Source organism: Cebus imitator, unplaced genomic scaffold (genome assembly GCF_001604975.1).
Source record: "Cebus imitator isolate Cc_AM_T3 unplaced genomic scaffold, Cebus_imitator-1.0 Scaffold266, whole genome shotgun sequence".
Lineage (NCBI taxonomy): Eukaryota > Metazoa > Chordata > Mammalia > Primates > Cebidae > Cebus > Cebus imitator.
The window spans coordinates 1,714,007-1,728,133 of NW_016107581.1; the positions used below are offsets into that span (position 1 = coordinate 1,714,007).

The 14,127-nt window shown below is 52.3% G+C and overlaps 1 protein-coding gene across 3 annotated transcripts in view; it reads right to left on the reverse strand.

Annotated features, from left to right (window-relative positions):
* Nucleotides 1-2,731: 2,731 nt before the first annotated feature.
* ODAD1 (outer dynein arm docking complex subunit 1) overlaps nucleotides 2,732-14,127 on the reverse strand; it is a 22,268-nt gene continuing 10,872 nt past the window's right edge. For all 3 annotated transcript variants that reach the window (XM_037728460.1, XM_017500447.2, XM_037728461.1), the window contains exons 7-15: nucleotides 12,658-12,725; nucleotides 10,128-10,315; nucleotides 9,855-9,989; nucleotides 9,117-9,199; nucleotides 8,803-8,971; nucleotides 4,857-5,020; nucleotides 4,660-4,757; nucleotides 3,940-4,018; nucleotides 2,732-3,866 (exon numbers count right to left, since the gene is read on the reverse strand). In XM_037728460.1, the coding sequence (XP_037584388.1) occupies nucleotides 3,324-3,866; nucleotides 3,940-4,018; nucleotides 4,660-4,757; nucleotides 4,857-5,020; nucleotides 8,803-8,971; nucleotides 9,117-9,199; nucleotides 9,855-9,989; nucleotides 10,128-10,315; nucleotides 12,658-12,725 (1,527 nt within the window). In that variant the 3' untranslated portion in view covers nucleotides 2,732-3,323. The remainder of the gene's footprint in view (nucleotides 3,867-3,939; nucleotides 4,019-4,659; nucleotides 4,758-4,856; nucleotides 5,021-8,802; nucleotides 8,972-9,116; nucleotides 9,200-9,854; nucleotides 9,990-10,127; nucleotides 10,316-12,657; nucleotides 12,726-14,127) is intronic.

The following is a 14,127-nucleotide window of genomic DNA, read 5'->3' on the forward strand; positions in this document are numbered from 1 at the left end:
CCCACCTCGGCCTCCTAATGTGCTGGGATTACAGGTGTGAGCCACCATACCCAGCCTATTCCTATTTTTAAATGCTGGTCAGGTCACCTTAAAATGGTTTCCTCACTCTCTAAGTATCTGGGATAGGGTTTTCCGCTGTTCTAGATTATCCCCATGTGTTTTCACTTGACAGAGATTACGATGAAGAGCCGGTTCATACTCACACTGCCTCCCAGTGAGGGTGAGCCTTCCCCACCACACAAAGCTGCCTCCGGGAATCGCTGCCAGCTCTGATTTCAGGAGTAACTGGGCTCAGAGGGCTGAAGACACTTACCCAAGGCCACACAGCCTGGATGTCGCAATGCCCATTTCTGCCTAACTCCTGGAGGAGGAAAATGACTAAATACCCCTAATTTTTCTGCTCTTGAGTAAAATTTAATCCAGTCCTTCCTCTGCTTCTGCAGGTAAGCTCGAGCTGCACTCACATGCTGTTCTCTTACACTATACCATGTAAATTAAAGGCATTCCAGAGCTCAGACTTTAAAAATGTCTTTTTCACTTCGGGAGGCCAAGGCAGGAGGATCACTTGAAGCCAGGGGTTCGAGACCAGCCCAGCCAACATGGTGAAACCCTGACTCTATGAAAAATACAAAAATTAGCCAGGTGTGGTCGGGCACACCTGTAGACCCAGTAGTCCCAGCTGCTCAGGAGGCTGAGGCAGGAGAATCGCTTGAACTTGGGGGAGAGGTTGCAGTGAGCTGAGACTGTGTCTGGGTGACTGCACTACAGCCTGGGTGACAGAGCAAGACTCCATTTCAAAAAAAAAAAGAAAAAAGAAAAAGAGGCCAGGCACTGTGGCTCATGCCAGTAACCCCAGCACTTTCAGAGGGGGAGGCAGGTGGATCGCTTGAGCAGAGGAGTTCAAGACCAGCCTGGGCAACATGGTGAAACCCCGTCCCTAAAAAAATACAAAAATTATCCAGTGTGATGATGCCTGCCTGCAATCCCAGCTACTCTGGAGGCTGAGGCAGGAGGATCGCTTGAGCCTGGGAGGTGGAGGCTGCAGTGAACTATGATCGTGCCACTGAACACCAGCCTGGGTGACAAAGCAAGAACTTGTCTCAAAAATAAAAATAGGCCGGGCGTGGTAGCTCACGCCTGTAATCCAACCACTTCGGAGGCCACGGTGGGCGGATCACCTTAGGTCGGGAGTTCAAGACCAGCCTGACCAACATGGTGAAACCCTGTCTTAAAAATAAATAAAATAAAATAAAAATAGAAAAGCAAAAAATAAAGGTTATGTACAAAGGGGAATCACTAAGCTGATTCCAAAAATGCTTAAGTGGAAAATCTGTAGTGAAACCAGAGCGTCCCACCCCTGCTTTGGAGAAGGGCTATGATACAGCACGCAGTCAGCTGGGGACGGATGGCAGGGGTGTGTCTACACATAAAGTTCAAGTCATTTTGGTTCATGCAGGATCATCCAGACCTTCCCAAGACTGAATGAGCCTGTGGCTTTCTTCCTTTTCCATAGTCCCAACAAGGCTACATGACATCCAATTCTTTGTTTTCTTGTTTGTTGTTTTTTTGAGACAGAGTCTCACTCTGTCACCCAGGCTGGAGTGCAGTGGCACAGTCTCGGCTCACTGCAACCTCCGCCTCCCGCATTCAAGCAATTCTCCTGCCTCAGCCTCCCGGGCAGCTGGGATCACAGGCATGCACCACCACGCCCGGCTAATTTTGAATTTTTACTAGAGACGGGGTTTCTCCATGTTAGTCAGGTTGGTCTCAAACTCCTGACCTCAGGTGATCCTCCCACCTCAGCCTCCCAGAGTGCTGGGATTACAGGCGTGAGCCACCATGCCCAGCCGCCCAGCCTGAATTTTTAAAAAAGTTTTTATATAGCTTGAATACCAATGGATTAAATCTTGACAGGGCATCTGGCATGACTCAACTACAGGAAAGAGTTATCCATGGTGTTCTCAGCCCTCTCACTCCTACACCCAGCCTCACTGCAGGAAAGGGTCAGGGTCAGCTTTTCCTCTGTGACCCTGTGGTCGGTGTTAAGGCTGTCCATAAATAATCCTTTCTCTCCTTCCAGACACACACAAAGACTGCGCTTCCCAGCACCCCTTTGAAGCTGGGCGTGACCAGGTGACCTGCTCTGACGAATGATAACTAATAACAGGTGTCCTATCAGGTCCAAGCTTCAGGAGTCACTGCTGTGCCATCCTCTCTTCTTCCCAGTGCTCAAGGACTGGCAGCACTCCAGGTGATGGCTGTGCCATGGGCCCAGGGCACATGGGTGATAGGGAGCAGAGCGCTTGGCTGGCCCACAAAGGAGAGAAACCTCTGCTGCATGAGGACCACGGAGAACCTGCAGCTGTGACTCCCACACGGCCCAGCCTGCTGTGACCAACAGCTCCAGAACAGCCTGGCATGTGCAGGTCTCAGAAAAATGGATGAATAGGCTGGGTGTGGGGGCTCACGCTTGTAATTCCAACATTTTGGGAGGCTAAGGCAGGCAGATCGCCTGAGGCCAGGAGTTCAAGACTAGCCTGGCTAACATGGCAAAACCCCATCTCTACTAAAACTACAAAAATTAGCCGGGAGTGGTGGTGGGTGCCTATAATCCCAGCTACTCAGGACGCTGAGGGAGGAGAATCACTTTAACCCAGGAGGCGGGGGCTACAATGAGCCAAGATCATGACACTGCATTCCAGCCTGGGTGGCAAGAGGGAAACTGTCTCGGAAAAAAAAAAAAAAAACAGAATGAATGCTGAGTGAATGAATGAATGGCAGGGAATCGGGACAGGGTCACAGATGTACCCCCAGGCCTGAGGTGGAGGAAGCAGCCATGCCTGAAGACTGCTCTCCACACAGATGCTTTATTTCGCACACTCCCATTTTGCCATGCTGAACCTGGCGTCTTGGCGCTGACTTTTTCCCCGCCTGTCAGCACTGGAGGGCTCCTGGGGAGTGAGGAGCTACAGAGACAGGGACACAGGATGCATGGAGAGCCTAGGAGAGCTCCCACAGGGGAGCGAGCCAGAAGTGGGAGGTGGGGGACCCACAGGGAGTCAGGGCTCAGCGGACAGGGAAGGGACAGATATGGTGACAAGAGAGACTGACCAGGAAGCCAAGAGAACAGGAGGTCGGGAGGCAAAAGGAAAAGCAGGGTCAGGAGCAGAGAGAAGGACGGGGAGACAGACGAGGTGGTGAGGAAGGGCGGATGGAAACAGGTGGGGGGCAAAAAGACAGAGGCCTGGGACTGGGAGAAGATGGAGAGACACAATAGACCCCGCAGACAGCCAGGGCAGAGTGGGGACTGTGTGCCCCTCGTGTTAGCCCCGGGAGTCTTTGCTGGTGGAGGAGCCGGGGCCGGTGCTGGAGGCGGGGCCGGGGCTGGAGGCACGGCCTCTGCTGGACCCGAGGCCTCCACTGGAATCGGACACAGTGCCTCCGCTCTCCACACCCCCCTCCGCACTTTCTCTGCCTCTGCTGGACCCCACATATCCCGTGGAGCCCAGGTAGCTGCTGGCACTGACAGGTCTGAAGGCCACGTGGCCCCCACTCGAGGCACTGGTGGAGCCCAAGGTCATGTAGCCAGTGCTGGGGTCACCGTGGGTAGCGTGGCTGGGCAAATGCCCCGCAGTGGGGCTGAGGGGGCCAAAAGTGACGCGGCCATGAGAGCTGTGGTCTTTGCTAGTCCCGTGGCTCAAGATGGACCCAGGGATGGCACGGGGCTGCAAGGAGGGCACCAGGGCAGTGCTGGAGCCGTTCCTCTGGGTGCTGGCCAGGTCCACGCCCAGGGTGCCATCCAGCTTCGCAGCGGCGTCAGCCAGGTCCTTCTGGCGCTGTGCCTCTGCCTGCTCCTGGAGCTCCACCTGCAGGGAAGGTGAGCTGGGCCCCCCGATGCACACTGAGGCCTGGCCCCACCCCCGTGGGCCCCACTCTCACCAGCTTCTCCACCTGGCTCAGCAGCTCCTCCCTGCTCATGGGGTAGTCGTCTCTGGCCTCAAAACCCGGGGGGTCTTCTCTGGGGAGGGGAAGGAAAACCGGAAAGGACTAGACTCTCAGTCCTCAAAAAGGCCAGTGGCCATTCCTGATAAACTCAGGGAGCCTCAGCCATTCTCCCACCAGCCCCGAGTGCCCTCCCCTTCTGGGGTACCCAGGGCCCCATCTTCCCACACAGGCGCCAAGCCTTACTCCTCTGGCTCCTTTGAAGCACACACTTCATCTTTTTTTTTTTTTTTTTTTTTTGAGATGGAGTCTCACTCTGTTGCCCAGGCTGGAGTGCAGTGGCGTGATCTTGCTTCACTGCAACCTCCCCAGCTTCAAGCGATTCTCCTGCCTCTGCCTCCTGAGTAGCTGGGATTACAGGCCCACACCACCACCCCTGGCTAATTTTTGTATTTTTAGTAGGGAGATGAGGTTTCGCCATGTTGGCCAGGCTGGTCTCAAACTCCTGACCTCGTGATCCACCCCCGCCTCCGCCTCCCAAAGTGCTGGGATTACAGGCGTGAGCCACCGTGCCCGGCCACACTTCATCTTCTAACCCCCCAGGGCCCCATCCACCAGCCGGTTCCCAAAAGCCCCCCAAAACTCTCTACCCTGTGTGCTCCCTCTGCTCCGACGGAAGCCCCTTCCCCTCTGCGTCCCTCCTGCCCTGTGCCTCACAGATTGTCAGGGGGCCGAAGTGGAGCCATCTTCTTCGGAAGGTCCTCTAGGTTCTGGCCCAGCACCAGGAGGGCAGCGTTGGCCAAGGAGGTGAAGTTCTGGAGAGTGTGGAGCCTGCGGTCAACTGGGGCCCACCCCGAGGCCTGCCTCCTGCCCCGCTCCCTGCAGCCCCCACCCTGGCTCCCTGTGCCCCCAACCTGGGCACCCAGGAAGGCCTGCACTGTGAGGAGCTCCACCAGCCGCTTCTCGATGAGGCTCAGGAAGAGGCCTAGGTCCCGGTCTCGCATGCTGGTCTTGACCCCAAGGAGGTCGTCGATCACGCTGCCATCACAACAGGCCTTGGTGAAGAGGAGCTGGATACCTGTGTCACGGAAGACCCACTGTCAGGGATCTGGCGGCGCTGGCTGGGCTGGGTACCAGCCCTCTCCCTACACAGGTCCCCACTGCCTCATTCTACAGAGACTGCAGTCAAGGCTCAGAGACCAAAAGGGACTCACCAGAGCTCAGCCAACCAGGCAGGGGGAAGGCACGACTGTGCATCCCTCTCTCCCTGGCTGGTCCTTCAAAGTCAGCCTCAAGTGTCACTGCCTCCAGGAAGCCTTCCCAGTCACCCCCACAGAGCCGGCTTCGTGAGTGTGAGACCCAGGCAGTGGTGAGGGGTTCCTATCTTCAAAGTCTCGACAATGTTTTAACAAGGGGTCCCTCATTCTGCACTGGGCCCCACAATGATGGTCTTGTACCGCAGACTGAGTTAGGGCCTCCTCTCGCCCCCAGTGCCTGGGTGTTCCTCCATCCTAGCCCGAGTGATGAGTGCCCAGTGCCCATCTCAGTCCCCTCCAGGGCCTCTCCCCACTGTGCCCACATCACCTAGCACAGCCATCACAACAGAGGGAAGGAGCACCTGCCCGTATGTGGGCTCCAACTGTGCCCCAAGCTGGCTATCCAGCTCACTCCCCACCACACCCTACCTCTCTCCATCCATCATCCCTTCTAATTCCCATGACAACACTGCAAAGTAGGCACTGCCATCCCCATTCCCAGAGGGGCTCAGCAGGAGGAAGCCACACACCAAGGTTCACAGTTGGTGGAGATGAGATTCAAACCCAGGACAGTCTGGGCCCAGTGGCTCACACCTGTAATCCCAGTACTTTGGGAGGCCAAGGCAGGCAGATCATTTGAGGTCAGGAGTTTGAGACCAACCTGGCCACCATAATGAAATCCCATCTCTACTAAAAATACAAAAAAAATAGCCGGGAATGGTAGCACACGCCTGTAGTCCCAGCTACTGTGGAGGTTGAGGCAAGAGAATCACTTGAACCCGGGAGACGGATGTTGCAGTGACCCAAGATCACACCACTGTACTCCATCCTGGGAAACAGAGTGAGATTCCGTCTCAAAACAACATTAAAAATAAAAATAAATTAAAAAAAAAAATCAGGACAGCCTGACTCCTCAGTGCTCTGCATGGCTACGTCCCCAAAAATAAGACAGATGGGGCCGGGCACGGTGGCTCACGCCTGTAATCCCAGCACTCTGGGAAGCCGAGGCAAATGGATCACCTGAAGTCAGGAGTTTGAAACCAGCCTGGCCAACATGGCAAAACCCTGTCTCCACTAAAAATATAAAAATTAGCTGGGCATGGTGGTGCGCACCTGTAATCCCAGCTACTCAGGAGGCTGAGGCAGGAGAATTGCTTGAACCCAGGAGAGGGAGGCTGCAGTGAGTGAAGGTTATCACTCCACGGCACTCAAATTTTTTAAAAAAAATAATAATAATAGAAAAAAAAAGGATGGGAAAACACACAGGTGGATGCAACTGATACCCACAGAAAGGATTAAAAAAAAAAAACAGCCAGACATGGTGGCAGGTGCCTGTAATCCCAGCTACTAGGGGGGCCGAAGCAGGAGAATTGCTTTAACCTGGGAAGTGGAGGTTGCAGAGAGCCGAGATTGTGCGGCTGCACTCCAGCCTGGGCAAAAGAATGAAACTCCTCTCAAAAGATAACTAAAGCGGCTGGGCGTGGTGGCGCACGCCTGTAATCCAAGCACTTTGGAGGCCAAGGTGGGCAGATCACCTGAGGTCGGGAGTTCAAGACCAGCCTGACCAACATGGTGAAACCCCGTCTTTGTAAAAATAAATATATATATATTTAAAGAAAAAAAATAACTAAATTTAAAAAAATTTTTTTTTAATTTTAAGGCCAGATTCGGTGGCTCACACCTGTAATCCCCGCACTTTGGGAGGCCAAGGCGGGCAGATCACCTGAGGTCAGGAGTTCGAGACCAGCCTGGCCAGCATGCTGAAACCCTGTCTCTACTAAAATATAAAAATTAGCCAGGCATGGTGGCAGGCTCCTGTAATCCCAGCTATTTGGGAGGCTGAGGCATGAGAATTGCTTGAATCCAGGAGGCAGAGGTTGCAGTGAGTCAAGATCACACCACTGCACTCCAGCCTGGGCAACAAGGGCAAAAGGCGGGGGAGCTGCGGTGGCTCAGGACAGTTGTCCAGGCGCTTGAGGAGACGAGACTACGTGTTTGATGCCAGCCTGGGAAACATAGAGACCTCTCATCCATTTAAAAATAAGTTTTTTGAAAGGAAACTCTAAATCCGTACCTCATACCATCCATACAAATTAATTTGACTTCAATGTGGGAGCTCAAACAATGAAACCTCTAGGAGAAAACACAGGACAATGCCTTTGTAACCCCAGGACAGGCAAAAATTTCTTAGGCAGGCCACAAAGTCACTGACTACAAAAAGAAAATTTTATGAATTTAGATCGCATCAAAACTAAGAAACTTCAGTTCATCACCAAAAAACTGAAAAGGCAAGCTATAGTATAAGAAAAAATATTTACAGGTCGGGCATGGTGGCTCATGCCTATAATCCCACACTTTGGGAGGCCGAGGCAGGTAGATCACAAGGTCAGGAGTTCAAGACCAGCCTGGCCAAAATGGTGAAACCCCATCTTTACTAAAAATACAAAAATTAGCAAGGCATGATGGTGCAAGCCTGTAATCCCAGCTACTTGGGAGGATGAGGCAGAGAATTGCTTGAACTGGGGAGGCAGAGGTTACAGTGAACCAAGATCGCATCACTGCACTCCAACCTGGGCTACAGGGCACGACTCCATCTCAAAAAAAAAAAAAAAAAAGGAGAGAGAAAATATTACCAAAAGTCTAGTATCTAGAATATACAAAGAACTCCTGTCAGTTATAACAAGATAAACCCAATTTTTAAAAAAACAAGTGCACATGTTTGAAAAGGAACTTCACAAAAGATATCCAAATGGCCAATATGATGCTCAATATTATTAGTCGCCAGGGAAATGCCAATTAAATTAACAGAGATAGTACTGTACACGTATTAGATGGCCAATATTAAAATGGCTCAAAAAATTAAAAATAAAAAAATAAAATGGCTTACAGTAGAAAGCAGTGGAGAGGGTGCGCAGCGTCCGGGACTCCCATATGTTCATATGGCAAGGGCATAAAATCTTGCAACCAGTGTGGAAAACTGTTTGGCATTTTCTAATAAGTATCAACATATACCTACCCCATGACCCAGCAGTCCCACTACTAGGCATGTATAGACAGACAGATGTACATGGATGATCCATGGATGAATACTGGATAGATGGATGGATGGGTAAGTGGATGATGGATAGGGGCAGTTGGAGGATAGCATCTATTTTTTAGTGTTTTGTGAAACAAGTTGAATACGGCATAATAAGTGCCCAGCAAAAGTCAAATGTCATTGCAGATAGATGGCTGAACAGATGGATGCGGAGCAGCTGGAGGGATAGATGAGACAGATCGACAAATAGACCCTGGATGGATGGATGGACATGGAACAGATGGAGAGATAGATCCTGATGGATTGATAGACATGGTACAGTTGGAGGGACAGACCCTGGATGGATGGATGGATGGATATGGGTCAGTTGAAGGGATAGATCCTGGATAGATGGATGGATGGACGGATGGATGGATGGACAGATACGGGACAAATGATAAGAAAGTGGACCAGGTCGTCCATGCAATGCCTCCAAGCTGCCAGTCCAGGACTGGGCCCTCCGAGGGATGATGGCGTCCTTCCAACTGGAAAAGCCAGGCCTGGGAGGGACGGCCCATGGGTGCTCACCAGCCTTGAGCTTCTCCAGCTTTTCCCGCACATCCTGGAAGCAGGCCTCAAGGCGCTCGGCCTCTGAGCGCACCTTGTCCACGCGCTGCTGCAACTCCTTCTGCTGCTGCTCCTGCAGCAAATTCCGGTCATCCTCACTGGCACGTGCGTTCCCCAAAGCCTCCTGCATCTGTGGGGACAGGGCTGAACACTGGGCCGGATGGCAGCCTCAGGAGTTGGAGGGTGCAGAACTGGGAAGAAGAGGCAGGAGAGGAGCTGAGGGAGGGGAGGGGCAGGAAGTAGAGGAGGTGATGGGGAAGGCAGGCCTCACTCACCTCCTTGATCTCTTCCTGCACATGCTCCAGCTCCAAGTTCTGCTCATTGATGAAGTTAAACTCAGCAAAGTTTCGCTCCTCAACTGGGAGAATTGGGCAAGGTGGGGCCCAGAGAGAGGGAGACAGAGATGCAGAGACAGAGAGGCACACAGAAGGCCAGAGAAAGTGAGGTTGAGAAAGGCCACACAGAGACCACGGCAGAGAAATGAACAGAGAGGAGTCACAGGCACAGAAGCATGGGAAGATACGGCACAGGGGCCACAAAAACACACCATGAGGCAGAAAGGGAAAGCCAGAGACCCACAAACATCAAGGGAGATGAGGAGATGCAGGCAGGAGGAGAGAAACAGAGAGGGACGGGTTGAGGGAAGGATGTGAGAGTGACCCCGGGCCCAGGAGTAAAGAGGGGCAGAGGAGAGGAGAGACAGACACACAGCAAATCCCAAAGAAACAAGTGGGCAGAGAGATGCAGGGACAGAAACACAGAAAAAGGGGATCAGATGGGAGCCAGGGATGGGAGAGGGATGGGGGGACACCAAGCACACACAGATGGGGAAGGGGCAGAGATGGGGCCACAGTAAGATGCCAGTGGACCCACGTGGTGAGTCCCAGGCCTGATACCTTGTTCCCCGGCACAGGTGGAAGAGTCCCCAGGGCCAGAGCCAAGGCCGCCTGCACTGGACTCAGGGGGTGCCCGGGCCCCTGGGCCTCCTTCCTCTGCCCAGGGCCCCAACTCACTCTCCAGATACTTCTGCACCAACAGGTCAGGGTTGCTCTCCCCGGTCAGCTGGGACAGTTTATTCAGGGCATCCTCATAGCGAAGCACCAGCGTCTCCTGGGAGGTCTTCCGGAGGCCCTGGGCCACCTCCCGGGCTGGGGGAAGAGAGAGCAGCAGGTCAGCCTTCTGGGTGGCCTCCAGCACAGGGACCTCCTGGGCCTGGGCAAACGAAGTGTGGTGCCCCCTGGAGCAGCCGGGCCCTCAAGATGAGGAGGCAGCAGCCCCAGCCTCACCCCGCTTTTCACGCTTCCGCAGGACATCGGGATCCGGCTGCCGGTCATTGTGCTTGAGCTTGAGGAAGCCGTGAAGCTGCTCCAGGTGCGAGATCTGCCGCTGCAGGACCTGCGCCTCCATCTCGCTCTGGGCCTCTTCCTTCTCCGCACGCTCCCGCAGCAAGCCCATCTTGGCCTTCGCCTCCTCCCTGGGGGGATCAGCCAGGGTCAGGATGGCTAGAGGCTGGACGGGGGTCCGCCTGGGGTCCTGGGGATGGGCAGGGTCGGCCTGAGGTTGTGGGGGGTGGGGCGGAGTCAGCAGTCCAGCCTAGGGTCACAGGAATGGGGCTGAATCAGGTTGCAGTTATCCCGTGGTCACAAAAAGCAGAGACCTGGCCGGGCATGATGGCTCAGCCTGTAATCCCAGCACTTTGGGAGGCCGAGTCAGGAGAATCACCTGAGGTCAGGAGTTCAAAACCAGCCTGGTCAACATGGTGAAACCCTGTCTCTACTAAAAATACAAAAATTAGCCAGACCTGGTGGTGCACGTCTGTGATCCCAGCTACTCGGGAGGCTGAGAGAGAATCGCTTGAACCCAAGAGGCAAAGGTTGTAGTGAGCTGAAATTGCACCACTGCACTCCAGCCTGGGTTATAAGAACAAAACTCTGTCTCAAAAAAAAAAAGTGTCGAGCACGGTGGCTCATGCCTGTAATCACAGCAATTTGGGAGGCTGAGGTAGGCAGATCACCTGAGGTTAGGAGTTCAAGACCAGCCTGACCAACATGGAGAAACCCTGTCTCTACTAAAATTACAAAAATTACCCAGACATGGTGGCTCATGCCTGTAATCCCAGCTACTTGGGAGCCTGAGGCAGGAGAATCACTTGAGCCCAGGAGGCGGAGGTTGCAGTGAGCCAAGGTCGTGACATCGCACTCCAGCCTGGGCAACAAGAGTGAAACTCCATCTCAAAAAAAAAGACAGAAGCAAGAACTTCAAAAAAGAATCCAACATCATATTAAGCAGCCAACACTGGCTGGGCACAGTGGCTCACACCTGTAATTCTAACACTTTGGGAAGCTGAGGAGGGTGGATCACAGAAGGTCAGGAGTTCGAGACCAGCCTGGCCAAAATGGTGAAACCCCGTCTCTACTAAAAATACAAAAATTAGCCAGACGGTGGTAGTGCATACCTGTAGTCCCAGCTACTCAGGAGACTGAGACACAAGAATTGCTTGAACCTGGGAGATGGAGGTTGTAGTGAGGTGAGACCATGCCACTGCACTCCAACCTGGGCGACAGAGCGAGACTCCATCTCAAAAAAAAAAGCCAACGCAAAACTCTCAGAGTGCTGCTGGCTCACTTTCTTTCAACAGCCTGCTCTCCTCATCCTTCAGAGTGCACTGCCTCTGTCTATGTAAACTCTCTGCTCCCTATTTGCCTTCAGTACGGTCTCTTTGTTGGCTAAATCAGTCACTTGGCAGAATTCTTTCTCCCAAGTAAGACTAAGCACTGAGGATTCCTGCACTTCCGGTGGCAGGTACAGTTTCCTTTGGGAGTGATGGAAATATTTCAGATCTAGATAGAAGGGATGGGGCTGCACAACTCTGTGAATGTACTAAATGCTACGTTTATTTTAACAGAGAGAGAGAAATCACAGAGACCCTAAGGCAGACGTGGGCCATCAGTGATGTCCGTCAGGGACCAGGGAAGAACTCAGTGGAAGGGAAAAAGCATTTGGAGCAAGAGGAGAAGAGGGTGAAGCTGAGAAAGAGTCAGGGATGGGGAGAGAGCCCCAGAGAGGCAGAAAGAAGCCAACACCTAAAGCAGCTTCAGCCCCTCAACTCCTTACAGCATGTCTCTTTATCTGAAGGTGGCCTGAGAACATATCTGTCCCTTGCAACCAATACTGACAAATAACAAATTCGCCAAATGCTTGCAGGCCCCAGGACCCCTGCTGCCCTATATGTGCACATCTTAATTCTCTCTGCATTTTTATATGCTAGATGCACTTTTCTTTTGAGACGGAGTCTCACTCTGCTGCCCAGGCTGGAGTGCAGTGGTGAAATCTTAGCTCACTGCAACCTCTGCCCCCGGGACTCAAGCCAACCTCCCACCTCAGCCTCCCAAGTAGCTGGGACCACAGACACCCGCCACCATGCTCAGCTAAGTTTTTGTATTTTTGGTAGGGATGGGGTTTTCACCATGCTGGCCAGGCTGGTCTCAAACTCCTGAGCTCAAGCAATCCATCCGCCCTGGCCTCCCAAAGTGCTGGGATTATAGGCGTGAGCCACAGAGCACAGCCACTAGATGCATTCTTAGGTGCTAGATGTGGTCAGTAGAGGTTGATTTACATGCCCAAGAAAGAGAACAGGACCTTGCCTGTGGAGCTGGGGAACTGATAGGGGAGAGAGAGAACAGGAGCATATAATGGGGGAAAAAGTAGGTTCTGATGTCTATTTCTTAAGTCCTGAACCTTCCCACCACTGCCTTACGGAAAGGTGCGTCCTGAGTCATCGGGGTCCCACCATCCCAGGATGCCCGCAGTCCCTACCTGACGGCATAGGCAGAGGTGGAGGAGAGGATAAGGGCGCTGACCATGTGCTGCAGGTGGTGAATCTTCTGTTGGGGGAGGAGGGAAAAAATCAGTGCCACTTCTTACAACCTCATTCTCAGAGTCTTTCCTTTTGGCCCCCATGATTTCTCCAATAAGGAGTGAAGCTGTTGAGGCTTCCAAATGCGGACCCCCCTCATCAGCAACTGCCCATGAACAAGATTTTAAAGAGGTATGAAGTCAAACTGATAAGCTGGATCAAAAGGTTCTGTCTGTAGATAACCAAAAACTAAGAAAATATTTAGTAACCGTGGGCTGGTTGGAAATTAGTTGGAGGAGATGGAGAGGAAATGGCGTTTCTCTAGGAGACCTTTTGGAATAGTTTTGATTTGAGAACCTTGTTAATGTTTTATATATTCATAAAGGAAATTAAATCAATAAAGAGAGGAGTGAAAACTAAAACTGAAGGCAAATGGGAGCAAGTGAACTTAAACATTTTTAATAATAATAATAAGGGCCAGGCATGGTGGCTCACGCCTGTAATCCCAGTACTTTGGGAGGCCGAGGTGGGTGGATCACGAGGTCAGGAGTTCCAGACCAGCCTGACCAACATGGTGAACACCTGTCTCTACTAAAAATACAAAAATTAGCAGGGCATGATGGCAGGCGCCTGTAATCCCAGCTACTTGGGAGGCTGAGGAAGGAGAATCGCTTGAACCCGGGAGGAAGAGGTTGCAATGATCTGGGATCCCACCATTGCACTCCAGCCTGGGCAACAGAGCAATACTCTGTCTGAAGAAAAAAGAAAAAAAAGAATAATAATAGGTCAGGCGTAGTGATTCACGCCTGTAATCCCAGCACTTTGGGAGGCCAAGGTGAGTGGATCACCTGAGGTCAGGGGTTTGAGACCAGTCTGACCAACATGGAGAAACCCCATCTCTACTGAAAATACAAAATTAGCTGGGCATGATGGCGCATGCCTGTAATCCCAGGTACTTGGGAGGCTGAGGCAGGAGAATCACTTGAACCCAGGATGTGGAGGTTGCAGTGAGCCAAGATCATGGCATTGCACTCCAGCCTGGGCAACAAGAGCAAAACTCCACCTCAAAAAATAACAATAATCATCATCATTATACAGAAGACCAAATAAAGGAATTAATCCAAGTAACTTCTGAATAGAATAATTTGAAAAGATAGGCTGGGCGCTCATGCCTGTAATTCCAGCACTTTGGGAGGCTGAGGCAGATGGAACACTCGAGGTAAGAAGTTTAAGACCAGCCTGGGCAACACGGTGAAACTTGGTCTCTACTAAAACTACCAAATTTAGCTGGGCGTGGTGGTACACACCTGTAATCCCAGCTACTAGGGAGGCTGAGGCAGGAGAATTGCTTGAACCCAGGAGGTAGAAGCTTGGCAGTAAGCCAAGATCATGGCCACTGCACTCCAGCCTGAGTGACAAAGAGAGTTTCC